The 27778-nt window shown below is 44.4% G+C and overlaps 1 protein-coding gene across 2 annotated transcripts in view; it reads right to left on the bottom strand.

Moving 5' to 3' along the window:
- The window catches only part of ncam1b (neural cell adhesion molecule 1b), a 71687-nt gene extending 52130 nt beyond the window's left edge, over positions 1-19557 (bottom strand). The window contains exon 1 of one of the 2 annotated variants that reach the window (XM_086165141.1): positions 19396-19557. In XM_086165141.1, the coding sequence (XP_086021267.1) occupies positions 19396-19447 (52 nt within the window). In that variant the 5' untranslated portion in view covers positions 19448-19557. The remainder of the gene's footprint in view (positions 1-19395) is intronic. The other variant, XM_086165143.1, reaches the window with a different exon arrangement.
- Between the last annotated feature and the right edge of the window lie 8221 nt (positions 19558-27778).

Raw genomic sequence — 27778 nt, 5'->3', positions numbered from 1 at the left:
TCGCAGTTTTGAACAAATGGGAGAGAAAAACAAAAACATTGTTGACGAGCCCAGCCCGGCTCGCTGACGTATTGGACCGCGAGGCAAATATCCCGACAGCCCGGGAACACGGCGTGGGCGGAGAGACCACGGCTAGACAGACGCACGGCCAGATCTGATCAGCCTTTGCTTTAAGAGAAAAGGATGAAAAAATAAATGGATTATGCAAAGAAATGCAACATAGCACGGGTGTCCGATGACGTGTGAGCAACATAGCAAGTTTGTTTAGTGTGCAGGGCCCTATACATCCCCACACACACACACACACACACACACACACACACACACACACACACACACACACACACGATATGATTCATATCTTTTCAGCCGATACCACAAGTGTGTTTTTTTCTGTGAAGGCTCTCAGCCATCCATGTAATGGTGTATCATTGTCAAACGCGGCAAATGGAGTTGGTTTCTTTCCTTGAAGACGTTCCACTTTAAATCCGAGAGGCTCGACTTCTGTGAGACAAAACGACCTCCCCGGAAACGGACGGCCCAACAACAGGAGGGCCTCTTCTTCATGTCTGACGTCTAAGTACACCTCCAGGACAAGTGCCACTCCTTTGTACAGGCGTGGTCAAAGAAGGCGTCTTTGACGAACCGAAGAGACCGCCACTGACCAGAGGAGGGGCTTCTACACGACCTTTCACCTTTCACATACATCGGGGGCTGAGATCCACGCACATAAACCTGCGGGTCCGTCCGCACCATGACGTTACGAGAGCGTTAACGAAACAATCCCGTTCGATCAGACCGCTGCACGACAGCGCGTTGATTTATTTGACCAATCCGGCGTTCACTCCCAACCCCAGCAGGTGTGTATCTGACTCCCCGCGGCCTTTCAGGACCAAAGAAGACCGTGATGAAGTGAAATGTCTTCACAGAGGGAAACTAAGTGAAGTTGACAACATAACATTCGCCAAGGATATTTATATTTTTCTATTCTCCGTCCGTTTCTCCTCCCCTTGCGTTCGCCTTACTATCACGAGTTATATACTTAATGTTAACAAGAAGGTTATTGTCAAGCGACACCGGATTTTGAAGGCTCTTAATGCATTTGCGCACGGGGAACAGGAGGGATGACAAAATCAGAAGCATAAAATGAGTAAAATGAACATTCTCCACGCATATGCCTTTCCTGAGCCGCAATCCTTTTCCCTTCGTTGTCAAAGATAAGCTGTGACTCATTGAGCAACGGAGCAATCCTCTTCAGTAGCCAACTGAATCCACTGTCATTCAGGCAATTTACTGCGAACCCCCTCAGCATCTGCCTGGGTCGTGTACAATGCAACAAAAGCCGGAGAATGTAGAAAGCGCGGCGTCTGTAGCCCATCATGTCATGCTGTGTGCTCCTGTAATGAGTCAGTATTTAGAAACTTGAAAACAAGGGTGGAAAAAATGGAGATACGGCACCGCTCTTGTCTGACTCTTAGAGGAATAAGATAATAATAACGCTGCAAAATAAATGTTTTTCTTCTGAAGACACAAACAAGCGCTTATGCAATCCGGTCCAAAAAAAAAAACAAAAAAAACAAACGCACCTTTAAGACACGGCTTTGAAAATATGTGAATATATAATTAGATTGAAATCCTGCTTTGACTTTCATCCAGACTCGGACTCCAGTACAGCTGCTCAAGCTGTGCCGCTGTTGACACGAAGCAGTCCATCACATGGCTAAAACACACACAAACAGCAAACTGCAAAAGATTCATGGAGTAAGCCTGAACACTATCTGGCGACTTCCTGCTGAAGTGAGCGTGTGTGTGTTATTTTGGATTGTTGAAATCTTTTATTCTGCAAACACCGTGAGTCACCCTAGACTATCCAATACAATACAATAAAATGCAATAAAAATCTTCCCTATTCATCAATGGAGGGTTTATTCGGTGATGTGAGCCTTCGTCAAAACACGCGCCGCGAAAAAGAAATGCAACTGTTCTGCTTGTTACTGGGGCAAAGCTTTATGGAAGGTTTTATGGAATATAATACGTCTGTGCAGGCAGAGTAGTATTTCATGCAGCTGTAATAATTACGATAATAACAAAAGAGGCAAAATGGGGGACACGGAGGGGAGAGGGACGGCCACAATGACCACTCAGCCACAAGCTGCCCGGGACAACACAGAACCCCGAAGCCTGGCACATGTACACAGCTCCCTCTGTGCGTCCATTCAGAAGGCAGACAAGCTGAGACGAGCCGGATAAGCCTGCCTGTGACTCCACCAGGAAGAGGATCAATAGGAGGGAATGCACCATTTCAGATACCGCCAGACAGAGCCAGGGGCAGGGCGGAGAGGCAGAGCAGCACTTGAGTACTCATTATGTTGTGTAGGATGACAGTGTGTGCCTACTTGTGCAGTAATCTATGAATAGGGGAAGATGATGCAGACCCATTAGAGATTGGAGTAGACCACACACAGTAATTGGATTTAAGCACAAATTAATATATAAGCTGCCATCCACCACGCCCGCCCCTTCCTCCTCCCCCACCTCCCCCTACGCCATCAAGGTTACGAGGCAGAGAGAGATGGTTATGAAATTGCGCCAATAGCAGGTAGAGATATCAGCAAGCGGGAATCTAAACGACTTCTCCGACCAGAGGCGTGCTGGACAAACTTCACTGGAGTTACTTCTTCGCCTCCTGGCATGGAAACAGTTGACTGCAGTTGAGCATTTGGACATCACCCACAAGCGGTCAATCACGCACTGATGCAACCCCCACCGCCCCGACCCACATTTAACACTGACAGAGTCTAAAGTGAACACCTGACGAGCATCAAATGCCAACTGCATTTGCCTGTGACTCATGTAATGATGCTTGGGCTTCGCGTCGTTCACGATACGACGGTGACCGCGGCATACATTCGCCGGCCTGCGATTTAACTGCCGCATCGTTCCGCATTTCAGGCTGTTCCGTCCCACCGTCTCGTAAAGAAGCTGATTTATTGCGGCGAGAAAAAGAAAAAAAAAAAAAAAAAAAAAAAAGCACATTAGTTTGCGTGGCAGGGTTTTGAATAACGATTTACGATCACGCCTCCGCCATCGATGCTTGATAGCGCGTCTCACAGGTTCATCATCTCGCCCTCACATGTATGTTGACTTTGGTTTAACATTTTTTTAGAGCCATGCAGCTCCAAAACAGGGGTACCTTAAACACGGTCCGCTTATCCAATACGCACATTAACTGACGCTATGGATGGCAGCGGTGGTGATGAGAGCCAAAGAAACAGCAGGTTACTGGATTACTACCGAGCTTACGTTTATATTTGGATAGCCCAGAAGAAATCAGCTTTGTTAGTGCAGGCTAACAATAATAATAATAATAAAAATAAAGTGAAGACAGCAGGGAGGATAAGCATGAGGTCTCAGTTTAATTGAGAAAAGCTTTGTCTTGTGGATGTTTAGACTTATTTTGAGCTTACTTTTCAAAGAATGTAAAAGAACTGCAGTTTGGTCACTCCCCAGTCTGGGCGAGTAAAAATAAAAATTATACTAGACTTATTAGGCCACCAATGAGTCATTTATAACCCGTTACACGCACCTGCTACGCTAATCTGTCCATGTTCTCTGTCAGCATGGCATACCAGGTGTTCGTTCCTCTAAATCGTATGCACTAAAGCAGATTGGGGAAATATCAGGGGCATTAAAAAGATGGCACCTCATGCAAAATGAGACAAACCAGAGATTTTATGGAGTGATGTCTCAATTTGTCAGAACAGAATATATCGAGATAAAGCAAGAGCTTCACATTTCCAAGTGCACATTCGCAACTCTGAACAAGCGGCTGGGAAAATACTGTGGTGACTTTAACAATTTGCATATTTATATACATATGTATACATATACATGGAAGATATTCACGTGGAATTTCAACAAGTTTTGTTCACGGTCAGAGACGATGTTTTGGTTTCAGTAAAAACAATGGCTGGGAAGCCTGTGGTGCGCTCTCCCCATATCCCTAATATAGCTCTCAGCACAAAGGAGCAAGGAAAGCCCAAGGTTGTGTTTTGCATTCTGTGAGTAGTTGACTAAGCTTGTTCTGTCTTCGCAATGGCGCCACAGTGGGCGACAGATGGCGAAAAGAACCTTATGACACAATATGAGCTTCCACACACACCTTGCCGGCCAATCAGAGGGGGAATATTAAAAATAGACACGGAGACAGACCTGGCCTCGTGAGAGTTGAGTATTCAGTTTCTTGGCACTCGAATCTCCAGAACCATTTGCACAAAGGGGAGACGAGGGTGCGGTTTTGTGCAGCCGGTTAATACATATTTCTCATTTCTTGCGGCTTCGAAAAGACGAGATGGCTTTAGCGCGGGGGACTAGACTAGTACACCACGGTTAGTTGTCTTCCATATTTTCAAAATCGAGGGTTACTGTAAGCGTGTCCGAGACGTTGGCGTATTTGCTACTATGGAACAACAAAACATTGCTTTTAAAGGCAAATCAATCGATCCACCGATGAAGTGAAAGATTTTCATGGTTGCTTATTTTGACATCACAGAACAATGACCAAATGACACGGACATGAATATGAATCGCGGTATTAGGAACCAACCGATACAAAGCAGAAATGCAATGCTAGTACTCGCTGAGGCTGTGCACCGATCAAACCAAACCCACAATTAGCTTCATCGTTATTCTTGTTATCGCTGACTCATGGTAAACTGAAAATCCAATCTTTCCCACTGTACAGAAGTAGCGAGTTTGTTTTACTAAAGGCAGAACCCAACTCGGTCATACAACAACGGGACAATCATAGATCAATCCCGTCAAGATAAAGTGAGGGTGTTATTACCACACCGCCACTGGATCATTACTTGTATCAGCCATTATCCATCATGCTGTATCAGAATCATCACAACAGCTCCACTCAATAATCCCATTAATGGAATAAAAGTTTTGCGTGCTAAATGCCAATAAGACAAAGGTAATTGATCAAACCACCGGGCACACCAGGCATGAGAGCAATATTTTCAATTATTTTGTCTGAAAGAGAACACTAATAAGCCGGCTGCATGTACCCCGGCAGTTTAGCTGTGCTTGTTAGGAAGAATAAAATGTTAAAGTGTTCAAAGATGGCTGCTTCTCTCAAGCAGAAGCTCAGGGCAGGAAGAAAAGAGCCATCCTGAATGATGTCTTTGTCCTTCTCCGACATGACTTACAACTTAGAACAGAGAAATGACAGACGAAGACACAATGGGCGGCGTAGTTACCTCTTCTAGAAACCCACTAATATACTAGACATTTCTGGTGAATTTAAATGCTTTCAAAGATAGCGCAATGAAGGGCAGAGAATAAATTAAAAACAAAAGTACAGGTGTCAGCATTAGCTATCGGCCTCATTCATTGTTCAGCACAAAATTTCACTCAGTGGAATTAATATGTGCTCAGGTACCGTCTCCTAACCTTTACCTTGATAAAGGAACATGCATGCAGACACACACACACACACACACACACACACACAATATAGGGCTTGTTGTCCAATATATTTTTAGCATGACCACGCACAGTTGCGCCCGGTTGAAGAATACACAGCTGTCAAATGTAGCTCACGTTGTACCCTGACTCAGAGATAAGGTAACAGATGCATTGGTGGTAAAAACCCTAAGTCTTATCAGTTAACATGCATTAATCCAAAACGGCCCGGGATGAAAGGCAAACGCTAAGAGCGGCGCAGCGGCTGATGTCAAATTCTCCATTATTCCCAGAATGGGGGCTCAAACTAGTCAAACAACCACCTGACCTTGTTCAGTCAGAATGTGCTTTGAAACAGCTTTACTGTAGCTACTCAGGCAGAAAGAGAAACCATGTGCTGTCATAATGTGGAGATCAGTCCTTTACAGGCGTCTCAGCCCAAATCACAACACTTATCATTGGAGGCTCGGTTGGCAATTAACCGAAAAGGACGAAAACAAAACAAAATGCTGGCACTGTGAAATAAAAATTGTCAAATTACATTAGTTTGATAGTCCTTCATTGATTGTTGCTGATAAGTTGATTACGGACATGGACTTCAATCTACTTTGATTATTTTAGGTTTTAACAGGACTAGTATTAAACCTACTGGCTCGGCTCGTGGTAGCCAACTTTTATAAAACAAAAGATCCGTTATCATTGTCCTTCAGCTGACCCGGCAAATAATTCTAATAAAGAAGTTAACCAGTTGTAAGTAGAATCATCACTGTTAAATCTCTGTTAAATAATAATCCTTGTAAAAAGCTATTCCGTCGATCTTTTGTTAACTATTTGGTTAGATGGCGACCTGCAACCCTGGGTCATCACGCAAAGCGCCCTGGTCTCGCAGAGGTCTGGCCTTTGCAGGAGACCCGTTTGAATGCTCACTCAAAAACCTCTCTGAAAACTGATGGGTGTTGTGTCATCTTTTATTGGAGCAGAAAATCCTTACAAATGTCATGATTTATTGGGCTGCACATCTCAGCTGTCACGGCGGCTCTCAAAGAAGATCCTCCACCCTCAGTGGGACTTCGCAAACACCCCTTGGAGAACATATTTCAGTAAGAACAAGAGGACGGGAGGGAGGGGGTGGGGGGGGCTGGTTATGAAATACGTCAACAGCGATGAACAATGAGAGAGAACAGAACTTGACGGAGTGTAATTGTAACTCACAGGATGCCAAGTGCTGTACACCCCCCGCTATAACGAGATGATGAGGGTTGTGTAGAAGAATCGTACGTCCCTGATGATGTAATGCAATGAGGCCGATTCGTTTAGAAAGACCAACACCCGCAGCAGTACGTGTTTCTACCACCGGGCATGTGCGGGTCCCACCAATGATTAATTGACTTTTTTCTGGTGTTAAAACATTGCCCTATTGTGATCAGAGGACACTATTTTGGGTTCTTTCACAGCTTTTCATTTATTTATTTATCCACGGAAAGGCTACACCGTGCTTTGAAGGGCCCGGTCTTTGTAATTGGTGATGTGAGATGGTTTCACTTGCTTCTGGGGACCTGTCATCACGAAATAGATGCACGATGGGATTCATGACACATCCGGCTTCTGCTGGCAATGACAACAAGACTGCTGTCAGGGAGTGGAAGCCAGTGACTCATGCTGCGTGGAGATTTTTAAGCGAGGAGTGTGAAAGACATGGTAAATAATATGGTCAAGATAGTTGTCGAAGTACTGTGTACGGAAAAAACTTTGGTCCAAATACTTGTATCCAATGTTTGGTTTGACTACTAATTTTAAAAGTCCTCAGAATCCTATCATTGTAGATTTCGTTCATGGGTTTAAGTCAGAATTCAGTAGCCTTATTCTACGGTCGGTTAGATGTGAAAAAAATGTAATCGTTTTGATTGCCACGTCACCCAATACCTTTAACCTTACTATCGCGGCAACCGCTTGAATTTCTTCAAAGCGAGTATCTTTGGAAGGCAAAAACTAATCACTGCAGATGTAATTGTGCCTATCATTTACTATAAAATTAGAGATATTGAAGTAACCTTGGAAATGGTCATAATTTTCTTGTAGGCGAAAAAAAAAAAAAAAAAAAAACTCATTGGCTCCCCTCAATCTAAACCTAGTATTTTGCAATTAAGATTAAGTGCATGGAAAGGGATAATGAGCTTTTCCTGTATTATGCAGTTCTGTTCAATAAAATTTCATTAGACTGACATTTGGAAATTCTGTAATTAATAACTAATCACTTGGACCTGAGGAATTTGCAAAATGAGGTAGTACATTAAAACATTGTGGTTTTAGAATCGTATTTGTGTTGCTTATTTAACAGAGAAAAACAGGGGGTCAAGTTTGGGGGCCATAACACAGTTCAACCTCGCCCCTAAACTGTAAGGATTAAGCAGCCGGTCCTTGTAGAAGCATTTTGAATCTCCATCGGGGATAGCTGCTGCAGGAACAAGGACAACTATTCTCCTGAGCTATACCTGCTACTGTGCTAATGATGTTTGCCGAACCGCTGGCATCCCTGGATCTTCGGGAGCTTGGCCTTGTTTGTATAATAACCTTGATTTAAAAGTCGCTGCAAACTCTTTCAGTTAGTAGGGAGAGATTAAGACAGAGGGAGCAATAACACTGCAGATGTGGCTGTTCAGGTTTATGAACAGCAGCTGTGGTTTGTTATTTCTTATGAATAGAATGTACACACACACACAACGAACAAGTAAAAAATGGTGGCGCAATATCTATCGATCTATCTATATATATATATATATATATATACACATACATATATCTATAGCTAGATAGCTAGATAGCGACATAGACAGATAGATATTGCGCTAGCATTTTTTACTAGTTCATTGTATTTTTAGAGCAGTAAAATATGTTCAATGTAGGAAGGTACCTTATTATTTATATATATATACATATTGTTTTTATAAATATTATTCACACACAAATATACTAGTAGCGTATTTTTTGGATTATATGTCGCTCCAGATTATAAATCTCACCAGCAAAAAATGCATAATAAAGAACGAAAAAAACATGTATAAGTCGCACTGGGGTATAAGTCGCATTTTTGGGGGAAATTTATTTGATAAAATCCAACACCAAGAATAGACGTTTCATCTTGAAAGGCAATTTAAAATAAAAACAGAATAGAGAACAACAGGCTGAATAAGTATAGCCTAGTTAAGCCTATATGACGCAAAAACAACAACCTGAGAACGTGTCTGGTAGGCTACGTTAACGTAGCATATTACGGTAAGAGTCATTCAAATAACTATTGCACATAGCACATGCTACAACCAAACAATCTGAGTCACTCTCAATCACTAAATCCAAAGAAATCTTCTTCTGTGTCACCGAACAACTCCGCCAACTCCGAAGGTAGACAACGCGCCGCTTCCTCATCTACCGGTAAATCTTTCGTCAGAGTCGTCACTTGCAGCTCCAATTATTCCAGCCTTTCTGGATCCCGGCAGGACGGCGTCCTTGCTCTGATAGAGAGGCGATGGCGTTGCATGAAGCGGTAACCCCAGGAAGGTCCTCCCGCAAAGTAATCTATATTCATCTCCTTGGCAACTACCTGGGTGTGAAGACACAACTGTCCTGTTGACAAGCCTCTCCCGGCAGCACCTTGTTCAAGCACCCGTGTGTGAACTCCTTCCTCTAGCCGTGGCCAGCTAGCTTTTAGCCCGCAATTAGCTTTTTTCGTTTCCTTCATTTCAGTAAGAGTAACCTCCGCTTTTTGCCAGTCCCTTACAAGCTTCTCCTTAACTTCAAACTTTCTTTCTGCTGCTCGGTTGCCGTTTTCAGCAGCATATTTCACTCCTTCCGGCTTGTAACCTGCAGAATATGAATTTCTTTTTGGTGCCATTTTTGTTCAGCCCTTCTCAGTTGTTTTTATAAGTTACTCCGAAAGTTAAAATCTTCAGCTTTCATAAGTACAGAAGTCGCAGGTAGAATCTTTTTTTCACAACGCACTTCTGCTATGACCCACCTCCGCTGAATTTTGATTGGTTGGCGCGTGTGTGTGTGTGTGTGTGACGATCGCTGATATATTACAGACACACACACACACACACACACACATCAGAGTAAGAAAGCTCAATAATTTCACACATAAGTCGCTCCAGAATATAAGTCGCACCCCCGGCCAAACTGTGAAAAAAACTGCGACTTATAATCCGAAAAATACGGCAAACTAGCAAAAATGCTAGTGTGATTCAGAAGCCGACAGGTTGTTTTTGAAGGAAAAAATAAATAAAAAAAACAAAAATCAAGCTTAGTATGCTTTCCCTCTCAGCTTAGGTTGGAAAATGGTCTGGTTAAGGTGTCGGCTTCCCCACCAAATGGGGTTTAGTAGGCCATATGAATTCTAACAGGATAGAAATAAGCGTTGGGGTGAGAAATGAGACAAAAAATTTCAAGACGAGCTTCAAGGAATAAGGAGAAAGGAAGGACGGCAATACTTCTGGCCGTAAGGTGCAAGGGGTCACCGAATGGGCTGATGAGGGGGAACATGATGGATGTGTCCTTCACAGTCATCACATTTCACCTTAATTGAACACCTACAGAAGATGTCTGACCTCCACCACTCTAGCTCTTACATCAAATCCCCCTCAAAAAAAGAAGGAAAATCTTAAGGATCCGAGGTGTTGAGTCGCTCCGGCAGTGTTCAAGAGCTTTATAAATTCTGTGCCAAGATGCGCAGAAGTTGTTCTAATGGCTCATAAAGACCCTGAGTTATGAAGACACCTTATGTCATGCTTTCCTTAATTTACGATTTTAGTCGAAACCACTCGCACTTCATTGGAGATTTCATTCAATTACATAATTTTCAGATCACTTGGCATGAATAAGAATTAAATGAGGTTAAATTCCATTCCCAGCGACAGCGATTGCTAAATTTTTCTTTTCTGTCTAACGCTCCAAAAAGACCGCCACCAATCCATGAAGCCATAAAGTACTACCATGTAAAGTACTACCATTTAAAGCATAATGTGAATTCTAGGCACATTCCCTGTAGCAATGTGTTCGGAACCTAATAAAAATTACATCACGTCCTCCATATGTGCATTACTGGGAAAGACTACGTTTAAAATACTTCGAATGGAGTCGAATGCAACCGCGCAGCCGTAACGGCAAGTACCGATGCGGCGACCCATCAACTGGTTAGGAGAACAGTCGGCTCGCGGCCTAATCGGCCATAACCGCAAGCCGCCCAATCAGTCTTAGGTGTATGTATTTTGCATGGCGACAGCGTAGAAACGGATCAACGCCGGGAGCGACGGCAACATTTGCAGCAACGTTTACAGACGCTCATGATCGTGGTGAGCGGAGCCATGAACGAGGAAGCCTTCGCGGAGAAGGTAGCTCAGGAGCACCTGCTGCTGCTGCTGCTGCTGCTGCCACAGAGTGGGATACACTGCCATTTATTTTCATTAGCATCTTGTTTTTTTTGGCGGCCGGCTCTGCCCTGTGCTTTATTAGCTCTTCATTCTAAGGACTGTTTTAATGAACGTTAAAGAAGTAACCTTCTCCGGCCAATAATCTTAAAAAAAATGCTTAATAAATATTCCTCGTAAAGAGCGACATCGAGAAACCAGGCCGGCCGAGAGAAACAAGAATTGGACGAGGTAATTGCAATTGTTGTACTCTAAATGACGACAGAAAATACTCATAAGCGTATGGAGTCGGAAAGGGGCGAAAGGCTATTATTCAGTGGTTTTATCTTGGAGAATCGCAGACGTAATTTTCGAAGTGGATCACAGACGGCTATAGCTTGAACAGCTTCTCTGGAGATCGTCCCTTCTTACTATGATCTAATTACAGATTAAAAATAACAGCTTTCTACTCGCGCTGAGTGTCACTTCAATAACCAAAATGAATTTTTTCCCATATTAACAGGATGCATGTCATCACGTTGTGGGAGACAGAGGTAGGTTGCGAGGCGAAGATTAAACCAAAAAAAAAAAAAAAAAAAAAAAGAATGTAAGAAAAGGTGGCGAACTATGGCGAGCGCATGAAAAGGAAGCCCGGGGCTCCGCCGACCAGAAATCTGCCTGCTTTGTGCACGGCGATGCACTGTATGGCGCTTTAATAATGAAAGCACCATGATGTGCACGGAAGCATGCAAAGACACAGCGCTTCCTACACATTACAGAAAAGAAGCACAGGGCTAAATCCTGGCCAACAGCATCATGGCGGAACGAGACATGAGCTCATTTTCTTTTCATCCGACATACTGTAAGCTTTGAGGAGCGCCGGTCGAGAAGACTCATCTGCATCTTTTGTGAATTGGGACGCGATTCCTCCTTTCGCGCACGGTGACATGGTTACAAGGCCTTTCATGGGCCACATAGGCCACGGGCGCGGCGGTGATGACAGTTTACATTACAGGAGTCCAAGCTCCTCATTGCCAACTACAATAACAGAGGGCAAAGGGGGAGCGATGATGTACTCTGGGTTTATGAAAGCATAAAAAAAAAAGGGCGACACATGTTGTCGTTCGATAGGCACATGCGGCGGCGAGAACAAAAGGAAAGTACCGACGCAGAAATGGCTTAAAGATGCGTCTCGTCCGAGGGTCACGGCAAGAGAGGCATTGGCTTCGCGTTTTACCTGATTACGGAGAGTGTTCGTGAAAAGGGAACAATGCCCTGCCAATACCAGACAAATGTCTCATGTCCACAGGGATGCTGTGTTCAAAGCGTTGGCCTCCTTTTAACTGAGGAAATGACAAGGACACCATGTTCTTATTTCTCAATGCTGCTGAGAACTTGGCACACATTCATTTTTAGATCAACGGGCACGAAAAAGTAAATATACACATGGATACGTACGTATGGACGACTGGTGCGAATATGATTTTCAAATCATAGCTGCCATTTTTGATTAAATTAAATGTCAGCCAACCATACAATATTTTAATTAATTGCACGGTAATTGAAACCATATTTATCTTTCCTTTCCTCCGAGCCGCCCGACCATCCATTCATCATATATACTGAGAAACACACACATATATCTATCTGTCCGGCATGGGACGCTCATCTGTGTATCTGCGGGCTCGTCAACAAAAAATGGACATTTAAAACACCAACGCAGACAGAAAATAGTTCACGGTTAAATTAAATTAGCAAATGGAAAAACAGTGATACGGAAGGCGACGGTTGCGAGACGTGGAAAAATTGAGCGCTCATGACGAGAAATAATTAGATAGCAAAATAAAGAACTGGGAGTATCGGCGATTACCAATTAAAATGGAAATAATGACAATGAAAAATGAGAAAAAAATAAAAGATCAATACGGAAGGACAGATTTAATATTTACAGAATGGAATAATCTATCAAGTCAAAGGAGAAGTGAAACAAAAAGTAATGCATTTCATTATACAGCGGTAACGCCATTGATCAGTGGGACATATTTGTGTGCATGTATCTCTGCAGCGTCTCGGCGGGAGTCGAGGGCGTCCCTCCCATTGCACGGCTGTCGGTCCGATCCCGGATCCTCACGTCCGTGTGCCCGAATGTCCTCGGGCGAGTCGCTGCCGACGGTCTGGCTAGCACCTTTGCACGTCAGCTCCGATGCCATCCGTGTGTGGGTGTGCGTGAATGGGTGAATTTAGCAGTTTGGCTTGACGAAAAGATGATGAAAAGCCATGCGCTTAAAAAAAAAAAAGGCCGATTCAGCTGTCTTAGATCTGGGTTTAAATGTTTACAATTACAGCGACTCTTTGTCAGAGGGGAAAAAATATCAAAGACTGGGTAAATAAATGAATAAACACAGTAATGGGCGGTAGTAGTAGTAGTAGTACACATGACTGTTTACACTACGAAAGCAGACAACCGTATTTGCAAGTAGGGAGATTAATTCACAAGGAATCTCGCCGCGATTATCAAAGGAGCTCTGCTTTTCTTCAACCGCGAGCTCTGATGCTGAAGGCAGATTTTCCCTGTGGATAAATTCTGCATGAATGTAAAGCCGGTTCTGTTTTGAATCCAGCATGGGCGGCGTAACAGGAAGCGATGACGTCGCGGAGTTTCGACCGACCTCCAAATTAACAAACTACCGTAGTCGATGTGTTTGTCAGAAAATGGGCGCGTTCAGGCAAACTCCACAAGATAGCACTGCTATTCTGAAGAGTGCATTTCAGACGTTTCAGACTCTGCCTGTGACTGGGACCTGGTGTGCTGCTGCTGTTTGAAATCACAGACCGTGACAGAATGTGAATGATAGCCCGTGTCCTCCACACACACACACACACACACACACACACAGACTATCACCGCTACCACAGACCACAGAGAAATGCCTCTTCATTCATGTTAAGTTTCATCCTCCAACACATTTATTTGCATTTACTTTGAATCGACATGGGATTCTAAAAACAAAGGTAAAAGGATGAAGAAGGGAATAATAAACAAGATGTTTTCATAATGAGAGATGCAGGAGGAGATTACAGCTAAACAGCCATTAAAAGTCAAATTCATAGAGGCTGTCGACGGAGTTTGTAACAAGTTACAAAGTCGACTTTTCTTTACATTGGCAAAGGACTGATGCTGTTTGAATTGTGTTTCTGTGTGTAACCTTTGAGTCTTTGCTACAGCGCCTTAATATTCTCCCTGACAATCACAAGCAATCTTACCAAAGATTACAATCACTCTAAGCCTAACAAAGGCAGTAGGTATGTGTTTATAGATGTATAGCGCTGTAGGCACAGATGTATTTTGCAAGAACATATTCTTTGTTCTTAGCTCGTAATTTTATAAAATTGGAGTAGAAAGATGTTGATTTTTTTTTTGTTGTTTACTATCTTTGATTGTTTTAAAACCCAAAGCAGAACTGGGAGTCAAAAGTAGCGGCAGACTGTGATTTGCTCCTGATGAAAGGACCGTCGCTCGGCTAACGCGGCGCCCAGACACCAGCTTGTTTGGCACAACTGACTCTTAAAGGGCATGAAAATTGACCTTCACATTGGTTTATCAGTGTTTTGCTGGGAATCAATGAAAGGAGTCAGGCCTGCTCTTCTGGACCATGCACTGTGCACGGGAGGTGATATACTGCTGATTTGCGCGTGCGTTGACTGGATCTAACTCTTCTGCATTGATCACGTATTCCACTGAGCAGGTCATGAACCTGGATTCCCACACATGCAGATACATGACTGGGTGGCACAAAACTGACCATCTCTTCTGCTCAGCAACTCATCGCACATCACTAGCTGTAGTATTGCTCTCCCCAAAACACTCTGTCTGCTCGCTGACCTCTCAGATATCAACCTACTGAGGTGCTAGAAATGACACAGAGATGCCCGGCCCGACAAATCATGTTCTTGATCGGTAAAAGAACACACTTGTTCCAATATGCAGCACGCACACACACACACACGCGCACGCACAATCCAGTTAAAAAGAACACTTTGAAAAAAAGATAGTGCAATTTGTTTTGCATTACCTAGGCATTAAATGTAATCAAACAGGGCTTGTGATCAGTTATGTCAGCGCTGGACTTGATTTATTTGTGTTTAAATCACAAACGGTGTCTGAAAACCCCCAAGAATAAATAAAGGAAGATTTCACTCCAGGCAAAAAAAAAAACACTGAAAAAAACATTCAAAACCCGGGACGATAATCAAAGTCCTTTTATTTTCAACGCAAAGCCTTAGGAAAAGATGCTCGCGTTCCCAACACGACGCTTGAAGAGGTCACATACATGTGTAACGTCATCTTTGCAGTATCCTTGGGCAACGGATCTCCGTTCTCTCAGACCTGGATCTGTCTGATCCACTCTCCGTCACCATCGAATCAAGTCGTCCTGGCTGAAACAAAACCACAGTCTGTCGGGTTTCGGCCTCATCTGGTGCTACGAGATGACAACCGCAGCGTCTGTGAGATTCTCTTAAGCGATAACAGCGCAAAATGGGAGCATTAAAAGTAAGTCTACATCTGATAGGGAATGAGTATTGAGTTGACTGTTCACATTTAATATGTGTGAGTTCAGCAGATCCAAATCAGAGGACTCTGCTGAACCAACTAGTCTGAATAAAACTCATGATTGCCACAAATTGCACAACCACCGCAACAGTTGTACGTCAGCTTCGACGGTCCCCATCTGAAATCACTTGACGTTCACCGGATTTCTGTAGACAAAGCCTCAAAGAACACTTAAGAGGAGCTACAAACTAGGACTGTTCCTGAAACTGAAATCCTGGATTTCCATAATGGTCTTTTATCCAAAAGTATATCCGTCTCTCTGAATAGGATTTCGCTTGCTTGAATGACAGTCTAGATTTAGAAGAAAAGAAAAAAAAAATCCGCAAATGTCCCCAAATATATAAGTTCCCTGTTGCAGATGACACTTATAATATATGTGGAATCTCTCTGGTTGACAGTGCAATAAAAGGCTTAATAATTTGATCTGGTGCTATCAAAGTGAACTCTGTAACAGAAAATGAGATTGATAATAAGGAGAATAAATGAATATTCTTGGTCATTTGCTTGATTCAACTTCAGTAATGTGAAAATGTGATGACTGACACACACACACACACACACACACACACACACAGGAAATGTGCAGGGGCTTTTTTTCCTGAGAGAAATCAAATGTGTTGTGCTGACCAAATTACTCCTAAATAGGAGGCTCTGCTGGCAGTACACAATGTGCACACACAACTCTGAAATAATCATTTTATCAAGATCAAGCCACTGCACTTGCAGCCATTGCTCCTGGCTCCTGATGAGTTCCATCCTCGTAAAGCTAAGTCAGGCGTAAGGAAGGCTGTAGCTTTTGTGAGTCAGGAAGCATACAGCGGCCATGTTTTCATGGTGCTTTGTGAAGCAGCATGGAACTAGGCTACTACATCATTTCCACATGATCTTCCCGATGACGTAACACGGGCCATAACCACGCTCTTCAAGGAAGCCATATGGTGACATGCAGAATATTCATTGATCAGGCTCTTAAGATGATAGCATTTAGGATTAATCTACTTTGAATGATCTCCTCCAGTTTTTGCTTCATTTGTTTCTCCTTGATTATTGAGGGATGTATATATATATATATATATAAAATCTGCCAGAAACACTGTCTTGAGAATGTTTCATATTCCGGTTATCAGTGAGAAGAGGTCCAATTAATAATTATGTCAGCGTCTCAATGGGCCCATTGAGCATGCAAAAGGCAAAGAAGAAAATGAAGACTAAGCTGGCCAGTCTCTCTGCATTATCAGTTCAGTCACATTTATCTTAAAAAAAAAAAAAAAAAGGGATTCTAAAGAACTTAACAGCTCAGGATGTAAAAGTGACTTTTACCAGACCTTTCTGTGGAATATCAAAATTCCACCAATATACAATGTGATTGAAAAGACAAAACCAGACAACATAGCTTTGGCTTCCGTCACGCTTGGATAAGGTGCTTTACGCTCCTTTCCTTTTTCCCAAAACTTGGTTGTATATTTCTTAATACATGTAATGCAAGCGTGTCCTCCTGACACCGATGGGTGTCTCCAGTCGTGGCTTTCCAGGCTGGAAGCCGGCTGAATCCAGTCACCGCTCAAATGACCCGTGCATCTTTATGTTCAACACAATCAGTGTAATTTGCAGCGTGATTTGTTCCAGTCGCTGATAATAATGTTCCTGCCAAGCCAGGAGAGGTGAGCTGTATGGACAGTCAACTTGTGCTGCTTCAGCAAAATTACTCCCGGGTTTTTTTCTTTTTACGCGACAATCAAAGGGTTTGATATGATTTAATGTTGAATTAACAGTCTTGCCCATGAAGAACTCCTGTGACAACAAAGAGGGAGTCCTTCGACCCCATTCTACTTCAAAGCTTCAGTCAAATTATGCATTGGATATTATTGAGAGTAGAGATAGAGACCCATCGTGTTTCAAATGAAATACAGAACGTATAAAACGGTGATAGAGATACAGTCTAACAGGTACTCGGGATGAGTTTTCTTGAAATCAGACGCCTGCTATACATATGAGGTTTAACAGTTTTATCACCGATCCCGCATTGTTCCGACTTTCTACGTTTCGTAGCTGTAGACGGAGATAACGGTAAAACCGACGAGTGCCTCGCAAGTCCCGCGACAATTCCTGCCTCGCTTCCCTTTTGTTGATCTACAACTGAGTTATACGGGTTTATCTGCAGTTCGGTGTAACAGCAAATATATTTACCAGGCGTACAGCAAACAAGTTGCCCCGCTCGGGTCATAGCTAGCTAACATGTATCGGAAAATATGGGATATTTGCTCACGCGTGTTACTTCCAGCGGCTGATGTTCAAACAAACTCACGCATCCCACAATGTCCGTCCTCTTCAACACACTCAGACGGTGTCTTGCCTTCTGATCTCATCTAATGCTTTTGGAAATCAAACCGCGTGAAGATGCTCTCAGGAATCGTCAGAAGTACCTCCTCGGCGTGTGCTGACAAGTACTTCATGGTAATAAATACAAAACAAAACGGGCCGAACACAGGGGTCGAGCACATTAAGATGGGATTACATGGAAACCTGGCACACGGAAGAAAAACCATCAATCAAGATGGTCTGGCAGTTTTGTTTTTTTTTTTACAACCACTTAACATATAGAAGGACATGAGCATACAGTGCAGGGAGAGCTCCACTCCCACCGCTGCTCTGCTCTCTCCAGAGGAACACCCCTGCACATAGCGGATTGTCCATGAAGGATTAAAAGGATGTCCCACGCTAACCCTTCGCACAAGTCAATCCGAGACCACTACCACAAATTAGAGAGCCGCGTGACATCAAATTGCTTATTTAATTAAGAAAAATGGAGGGATGCTGCTGTCAAAAAATGCAATTTCACATTGAACTCCTCTCAGCTGCACTTACATAACAACGCATTTCACCAACTTAGAGGATCTCATTTCAAAGCTTTTATCATGGAATCGGATTACATAACAGATGATTCGGTGTAAGTTGTGCATGCTATCATCCGTGTGCTGGGGAGGGGCGGGGGCGGGGGTGGGGGGTGCACAGCAACACTATCCCTGAAAGACCCGTGATCTTACTTAACGCAAGCGGCGTCCACTGTGCCCCCCCTCCACCCACACACACACACACACACACACGCACACACACACACACACACACACACACACACACACACACACATATACTACACAACCTGAGCGCCATTGAACGCACCACCGGTGCACCACAGAGCGTGCATTGTTTGTTCGTTTGTTTTGTTTGTTTGTTTTTTTTTTATATATATATTTTTGCACCATGAACTGACCGACAGTGACTCAATCGTGCAGGCGCCCGTGCGTGTGTGCGCGTACACGAGCTGGAGGTGAGCCTCCAGCCCGACATCACTCCTTGTCAACAACACGTCCCATCCCACAGCAACAACACGATACTGGCAGGGGGGAAATTAGCACAATAAAAACGATAATATGATGATTGTTATTATTAATATTAATGATAATAATAAGAAGTCCCATTTCACCGCTGCACACGCCCTCTCTGATACAATCTTTAGCAAGAAAAAAAAAAATCTTGATTTGCTGCATGATTTATTTATAATGCAATTACGCCAAGTCAGCGTTCCGGGGGAACGTTGAAAAATAAAATAAAATGAAGAAAGGAAGAAACGTGTGGAGAGCCAGTGAATGGTCACAGCCTTCGCTTTTCACACACACACACACACACACACACACACACACACACACACACACACACACACACACACACACACATAAACAAGAGGAGGAAAAGAAGCTAATTAGCGCTAGTCGCAGAGCCAGAGGTGATGCACCTGAGGAGGAGGAGACCCGGGAAAAGCACGGCTAACTGTCGATACCACACTAACTGGGGAAATTAAACAAACAGATGTGTGTGTGTGTGTGTGTGTGTGTGTGTGTGTGTGTGTGTTCTTACCTGCCCGAGCCACAAGAAGCAGAGCTAGCATAATATCCCCCGCGTTGACCATCGCAACTCCCGGGAGCCGCTAACGGCGAAGCGGCGGAACAGACGCGTCGCCTCCGTTCGCTACCTGCGGTGCCGCCGTCGGGTGTCCCTCCCTCCGTCCCTCCCTTCCTCCCTGCCCGCCTCTCTCTCTCTCTCTTTCTCTTTCTCTGTCTCTTTCTCTCCCTCTCTCTCTCCCTCCCTCTCAGCGGCTCATCCCCATCTGGGTCCCCGGCTCGTCGGTGCTGGCTGTCGGCGGTGATGAGCGCCAGAGCGCCGTTCAAAGTCTGACTGACAAGCGGAGCCTTTTCACACGGTTGTATCCTTCCGCGCGGAGGGGATCGTGGACCCCCCGCGTTAAATAGTGCGCTGGTCACGTGTTTTTTTTCCAAAAGAAAAAAAAAATACACGGGATTTTATTTTTTTTTATTTAAGATAAAATTGAAATTCAAACTCACATGAGCTGATTTAGTCATTTGTTGAGATTTTCGCTGTAAAAAAACGATTTATATAAAAGGATTCCTTATCAAGTAGGCATCTCCATCTGTGCTTTATTCTTACAGTAACAACAATAAAAACTAAAATGACAGGGTTGGAGAAATTGATTCATGATTTATTAGGAGCCTACCAGTGCGCCTCCGGTGTTTACTATACAATTAGCAAATAACCAATGTGTAAACAACAACAAGCTGAGGGGATATTAACCCCTGAGATGCCGCCTGCAGCCCTGCTTCACTGGGGGAATGCAAACAAATGTTCTCCTGGAGATTTCTAGACGGTTTGGAGAGAATTTCGGAGAAGCCAGACTGATACGGTTGGGTCATGGACAGAGGGTGGACGGTGAATATATTGGTAGAAAGATGCTGGAATTGGAGGTCTAGAGGAAGACCAAAGAGAAGATGGATGGAGGTGGTGAGAGAGAATATGAAGGTTGTGGGTGTGAGAGAGGAGGATCCAGATGGAGAAGGTGGGAAAGCCCAAGAGAAGATATTCTCCTGGAGATTTTAACACATTTTCTCATTGAAGCTGGGCTTTCTGTGTTTTTCATATTCCAGCACGATGACAAGAATTCAGTGTGATGGCCTCGTCCCCCTGCCGGTGCGTGCATATTTCATTCACTTGTTTATCTATTTGTCCGCAGGCAACCCCTGCAATCGCACCTGAATGAAAACCCATCGCGTATGATTACTATTTTATATGGATATATATATGTATATATAATTCTGGCATCAGGTCATGAAACAATCCATGCAATCGCTGAGAAAATAAAGCGAACGTGACCTTGGTGACTCCAGTGGCAGCTCCAGCCCACATGACATCATCCCTGGTGAAGGCTATTTATAAAACACCACTGTGGGGCTGAAACTTGGAACATGAAGAAACATCCTGAAACGAGCTCAAGTTATGCACATTTCTGCAAAAGGCACGTTTTTAGGTTAATATAAGAAATTCCCAGGTCGAGTATTTTTAGCTCGTCACGGATCCGGATGGACTTTGCTTTAAAACAATGACAATCAAAAATCAACGACAGGAATTCTCCATATGGGTGTTTGTCTGTGTGTCCAAAAGAACATCTCAAATGAATCGTTCAACTCCTTTTGAAAAAAGGGACCGAAAATATAGACATGAAAACTCATTCCAAATGCTTCCAACATTTTCACTAAATGCATTAAAAACATGCAGCAAGATGGACATGCCTTCTGTAAAATTATTAACGTTCACCGTAAGACCAAAGCGTTCAAAAAGCAACCGCCATTTGGATTTCACCACGCAGACCCTCCTGCAACAGAGACTGAATTAGATTATTGATCGAGGCTTGTTGAAGCATTAAGCCACAGAAGTTGCTCCAGACATTTCCATGAAAGGGAATATGTTATTGCACAGGGCAGGACAGAATGTCCCACAGCTCCAGGGCGAGGGACGTTCTGGCCTCTGCTGGTGAATAGCGAGGTCACTGCGGAGCTAAGACCTTCCCACCTCCTCCAGACAGCGCGCGCAGTCGAGTATCATGTCCTGCGAGTAGGCAAGGCTGGAAAACCACCAAAAGACACAACACTGAAATGCACGTCCTGATCCAAGTCCGCAGAGGTTCCCAGCGGGCGCGAGCTAAAGCAGTGGCTCCGGCGGACGCATTTTTTCCCCAATATGATGTCACGGGTCCTTTCCCACCTTCCCCGTTTGACCTTTGAACCGGGTTCTTCCATCGAGCGAGCGCGGTTCAACCGCTTTTCTGAGCAACCGTCCGTCGGCGGGCACTCAGACGCGGCATATTGCTGTTCTGATCAGGGAAATGATGCATAATACCATCTGACCGCCAGCGGCACCCAGCCGTTGAAATTAACCGTGGATCAGGCCACTGCTGAAAAATAACCCTTTACAATTTTCTAAACTGATGTGACAGCTCGCTCCCCATCACCTCGCCATTGCGACGTGCGATAAATCTGGCGGGCTGATTTATTACACCTTTGCAAGACATTCAATATCTTGGCGGAGGAGCAAGGCGAAGGATATGAAATATAAATGCCGAAATGAGATCGTTGAGCACATTGTACTTTTTTTTTAGGAAGTTGCGGCGCTTTAACGAAAGGTTTACGGCGAAGGAAACGCTCTCCTTATGTAAAGTACTTTTACTGATGATGCCCCATGAACGGCACCTGAGGGAACCACGATGCAATCGAGGAGAATCTTGTTTGCTTGCGCAGCAGGGGACGTGCCGTGGTCTTTGGCACCCCGAGAGAGCAGTTTGCCTTTGATTTGCACTGTTGGCCAGCAGAGAGATGAGATGGTCCAAAATTTAATAAACCCAAATCATTTTGTGGGTTGGTTGAAAACGTTTTATGGTCAAATCATGCACATTTTCTGCCACCCATCCTTCTGCGGCAATTTCCTCCCAAACACTTCACCGCGGGGAGCGTGGCCTCGAAATGTTACACTCCTTTCCACCCTTCCTCCTTTAACCACCAATCTCCTGAGAAGAAAATTGGAAAAAAGCTACAGGGGTGGAGAACTCACCAGGAGTAGGGAAACTAAGATGGATGGGTTTAGGGGACTGTGGGGGGGTTGGGGTGATTTGAATGGCTTTCCAAATATCATAGATAGGTGAAGCGTGACTCATCAGATGACTCATACGTATAAATACCCTCCTAATTCAGTCTGCTGTGTTTTATTCACTGCGTTGAAGTTGTGAAAACAGCTGACCTGGCTGTTCTGTTTTGTTTTTTTTTTTTTGTTTTTTTTTTTTTAATCTTGGTAATGTCGCCGCTGACTAACTTTGAATTTTTCAGGAAAATGGTGCAGTGGTTTTAACGCTTCGGCCTCGCTGGTTGGATTCTGACAAGCGGATCTCTCTTTCTGTGTGGAGTTTGCATGTTCTCCCCGTGTCTGCGCGGGTAAATTGGAAAAAAATATTGGGAAAATTGCCCCAAATGAGTGCATGAATGGTTGTCTGTCTGTATATGTGGACCTGTGACTGACTGGCGACCAGTCCAGGGTGAACCCCACCTCCCTCCCGATGACGGCTTCGGTTTTGACCCTGACTGCAGGATAAGCTTCAGACGATGGATGGATGGGTGGATGGATGGATGGATGGATGGTGCAATTCGGTCCTATCCGCCCACAGGTCCGGCAAAACGGAGCTCATTTCTGATGTTTGTTAGCGAGGCCCGTCGGGGTTGCATCTCTCTTGTGCAGCCAGCTAGCTGACGTACACTCGTCACCCCCGTGGGAAGAACAACTTGAACTGCATGACTGACTGCTGTGTAAAACAACCAGATGAATAGACGCAAAAATAAAAAAATAATAATAATGTGCCGGTACCCACAGTCGATGGCATCTTCTCTTCAACGCGCATTTAGCTTTCACGTAATCTGCCTCCACTCACCCTCACACCCATCAGAGCCATTGCCCTGTTTACTTTGCACTCACACCTACACACTTGCTTGTTTATGCTTGTCCATCTCTCTCTCTATCTATCCATCTATCCTTCACCCCAAGGGTGTGAAGGATTGTTTTCGCAGGTCCTTCGTTCCAGCTGCCGTTCGACCGTTTACAACCCAGCTCTGCTCTCAATAGACTTCATTTCATTTCATTCGTTCATTTATTCATTCATCTATTCATTCCCGTTGCTGCAGTGAGCAGATGTTTTCTGCTGCTCATTTGTTTTTTTTGATTTTTTGCACAAGAACGTTTCTATTTTTTATTTTCTATATTTTCTGACCCTTTGTATGCCTTTGTCATTAACTTTTTCCCATTAATATTTATAACTTAACTACATCTATCTATCTATCTATCTATCTATCTATCTATCTATCTATCTATCTATCTATCTATCTATCTATCTATCTATCTATCTATCTATCTATCTATCTATCTATCTATCTATCTATCTATCTATCTATCTATCTATCTATCTATCCATGGCGTGGAGCCCCATCCTCAGATTGGATAGACGGCGACGGCGGACGGAAGGCAGATCGGTAACTTAGAAGCGCCAAATCCAGCGACGTTGCTCATCGTCTTTGACATTTGGCTCCATGATGTGCGTTTTCAAATGAAAAGCTCAACCATTAGTGTGATTAAAACCTCTTTCCATGAAAGTCTTCACGAAAAAAAAAGAAATACATTTCAAGACGCCGTCCGAGCCTTCCGACCGGAACGGCGACTTTTAAGTGATTGAATCGCGGTTTTGCCGCGGTAGCTTTGGTGAAAGGCAGCGAGAAACAAAGGGGGCGACTTCGATATTCAATTACCGCCTTCGGAGCAAAAAAGCCGGTGCTTTCTCTCATCTGGGGTCCGAGGGTTGCGTATCAGTTGCTTTAGCAGGAGATGGTGTTGTCAGACAGTGGAATCATTGTCCTTAGAGTCTATTCTGCGAGGCACACAGGGCTCCTTTGTGGAGCGCAGATATTAATCTATGTAGACACAGATCTGGAGTGGCCTGACTGAGCTCAGATACGGTAGCGCACATTAGCACGCACGGAGGTGCAGACGCAGACCTAGCCATATGCATATTCATTACCTAACAGCAGTGCGGCGTCCATTTCATTGTTTAATGATGTTTTGCAAAATATATTTTAACCGCAAGCGCAAGATCGGTGTCGGATACGAGGTGCCACTTTCAGATGCGACGCTGACGTCGGCGAGCACTCGGGCCGAATGTTCGGCGGACGCTTGACCCGCTCCTCGGCGCCACCATTCAAATATTAGCGGTACGACTGTGAACGCACGCCAACGGCTAACTCTTTTTGCACGTAGCAGGGAACTTAGAGATGACAACTCAAGTTCGATCACCTTTTTGAACGTCTTATTCATACGGTCATATCATATTAACGCTACTTGTATCGACAGAGTCAAACGGCGCAGAAACTCAGTTTTCTCTTCCACTATGTCAGCCCAGCAGACCTTCCTCCTGCATTAGCATAAACATTTGGACTTGTCAAAACAGCAGCAGCACAGATGTCACTATTAGCATCACCCCTGGTGGCGTTGCATTCAAGTGTCCTAATGCGGCGAGACAGCAAGACCGGTGTGCGCTGTAAAATGGAAAATATTCGGATGAATGTTTCAAACGACGCTCTGGCTTTTCTCACACCAATAATAGTGATAATGAAATCCACCTGGGAGAATGTCTGTTAAAAAACATATCCTCTAATTGCGCGTTGCATTGGTTTCAACAGACCTGCAAACAACTAACATGATGCACAACATGCAACACAATGCCAAAGTACATATATACTATATAAGCCAATGAGGGTGATACATATATATACACATAGAAATGGATATATGTGTAAAGTTTGGGCATCTGCTGCCACCTACAGTCATACAAACATTACTGAAACCAGCTGAAACCATAGTTTCCATTTCACATGTAATGCTGTGTTTGTGCCACATGGAGACAGCACACCTCCACTCCTCACGCCGCCCCACGGCTGCAGGAGATGCTTTGCTCCATCGCTTGTTTTGGCAGATTGGTTTTAAAACCATCTAATGGCTCAATTTAGCAATTAGCATCAGTTATTATAGTGATAAATCCCGCGTCTGGCATCATCTGTGGTTCATAATTGCACGATGCCTTTAGGCATTCTGTACAATGTCCGAGGCAAATAAAGGAGTCAAAGAAAACAAATGTGCATACGCATGTAACATATATGTATAATTTCTCTTGTTTTTTTTTTTTTTTTGATAATTCCTGCGTTGATGTGATCATGAATTATTAAGAAGCGTTGACATCGACCAGTATCTTGTCTGACATGATTTTGGTCAAAACAAATCAGGTCGACGAACACCGTTTAATAACGTTCAGTATCACGCTCAATAATTCCGTCGCGTTTGATTGCCTTGGATGGGATGGATCCTAGAAAATAGAAACGTGCCGTTCTTGTCCAATCATAGAATGTGATTAACTATAATAACGGCCGTCCTTATCACCATTACAATAACAGACACACGCTGCTTTAATAACAGGGTGCAATAAGAGGCGACATATTGTAGCGGCACTGCGGTGGTGTTTAGAGCGATGTTCAGAGTTCTGTGATATCCTACTGGAATGTGTTTTGGGCTGAGAAAGCGAGGGGGCAGGGCGTGAGGGAGGGAGAGCGCCAGAGGCGGAGAAGGTTAAATTGAGCCGCTGTTGCTTCAGTGCGGCATAATTGTTCGTAATTGTTCGGACGAAGATAAGGTTTGTGAACCGGCGACTCGTCGTCGTCGTCGTCGGGCGCGTCGCGACATCGTTAGGAACACCCGAAATAGACATAGAGCTGTAAATCTTGGACGGGAGAAATGAGTTGAACACCTGTGACACGGGAGCGCGCCGCCGTTCGGAGCTGATGAACGTTATCGATCGACGCCAACGCATGCAGGCGGCCTGTTTTTTTATTCCTCCCCCCCCCGAGAGCACTCTTGTTTAAAGTATTCATTAAAATGTCAGAGTTTCTCCGTTGCCCTCCAAGACATCCAGCAGAGCCGCGCTGTCAGTCCCCACAATCTGTACAGTTAAGTGTCAGTTCGTCTCCTCAGATTCAAGGAGTCGGTCACGTTTGATTTCACTCGAGATGTATTAAAAGATTTTCGCGTAGAACCAAAACCCCGGACCGCGCGCGACACGCCATTTACACCCGGAAACTGCCCGCGAGAGGTTTTTCGCCCGCACCGGAGTCCAGCGGACCCTTTGGATTTGCTCGGTCTGTCTGACACTAGCGGGGTTTAAAGCTTCCAGGTCTGACGCTGGCGTCGCCAGGGCCTCTGCAGCATGCCGGAGCGCCGCGGCGCCCGGATCCTGCCAGCCAACTCGGAATTTAACGCTGCCGTAGTTCATTAGCTGTAGCCTGTGTACAAATTCAGCTGGGGCTCGGAGGGGCTGAGGACTCAGACTGATGCTGATGACTTCAGACTGATGCTGAAGGTGTGTAAGTTAAGCACAGATGGACGCAAATGGAAATACGGAAGAACCCCCCACCACCACACACACACACACACACACACACCCGCGTCCTCGCCAACGCTCAAAGCATGAGCGCCGGGCGTCCGCCGATTTGATCCGAGAGACGCCGCTGATAAGAAAGAGCCCCCGGTTGCTCCCGATGCTGCACCCTCAGTGTATCTCTGAATCCTCAGATCTTGCTTTGAATAAAAAGCCCCCGCTAAATAAGTAGAAAGTTTCGACAATGAACTTGCAAAACAAAACTTTGTAGCAGGGAAAATTAGACTTTGAAAGGCGAATTTAACGTTCACTCTGTGGTGCGACAAGGCTGTATTCTCAGGGGATGGTTTGAAGCGCCAGCTAAGCTAACGCACTTAAGTTTGCTGTATTTTCAAGTGCGGTTATTTTGTTCGACAGCAGGGAACAGGTGGAGGAACATCTAGAGAGGTGGAGGTGTGCTCCGGAAAGGAGAGGAACGAAGGTCAGTTGTGGCGAGACAGAATATAATGTGTGTGAACGAGAGGAACCCGGGTGGAACGGCGAGGATTCAGCGAGTGGAGATCAAGAAGGTGGAGGATTTGAAGTGCTCGGGGTCAACAGTCCAGAGCAAGCGTGGAGAGGAGGTGAAGAAACGGGTTCGATGGGTGGAGAAAAGTATCAGGGGTACGAAGAGATAGGAGACGATCAGCCAGAAGGAAAGGAAAGGATCTTCTGGCTGGGAGGCGGAGAGGTTCGCCATATATTCATCATATATTCTATCGATATTATGTGATATTACGATGCAGATCGGCGCAGACCTTCATCCCTGAATTATGGCCTTCAAATCTAAAATCGCACAAAGGCTGCATTTTGCATTTCATTTCATAGTCCGACTCACAAATGTCGTCATTTTGCTCTTTTGTTTTTTTTTTCCTCGGTGAGGGGAGAGCAGGATCG

The sequence above is a fragment of the Fistularia commersonii genome, chromosome 18, assembly GCF_037954325.1.
Source record: "Fistularia commersonii isolate RoL2024-O1a breed Wild chromosome 18, RoL_Fcom_v1.0, whole genome shotgun sequence".
NCBI lineage: Eukaryota > Metazoa > Chordata > Actinopteri > Syngnathiformes > Fistulariidae > Fistularia > Fistularia commersonii.
The sequence above is the reverse complement of the archived record's forward strand: the minus strand, read 5'-3'. Positions and strand labels throughout refer to the sequence as shown.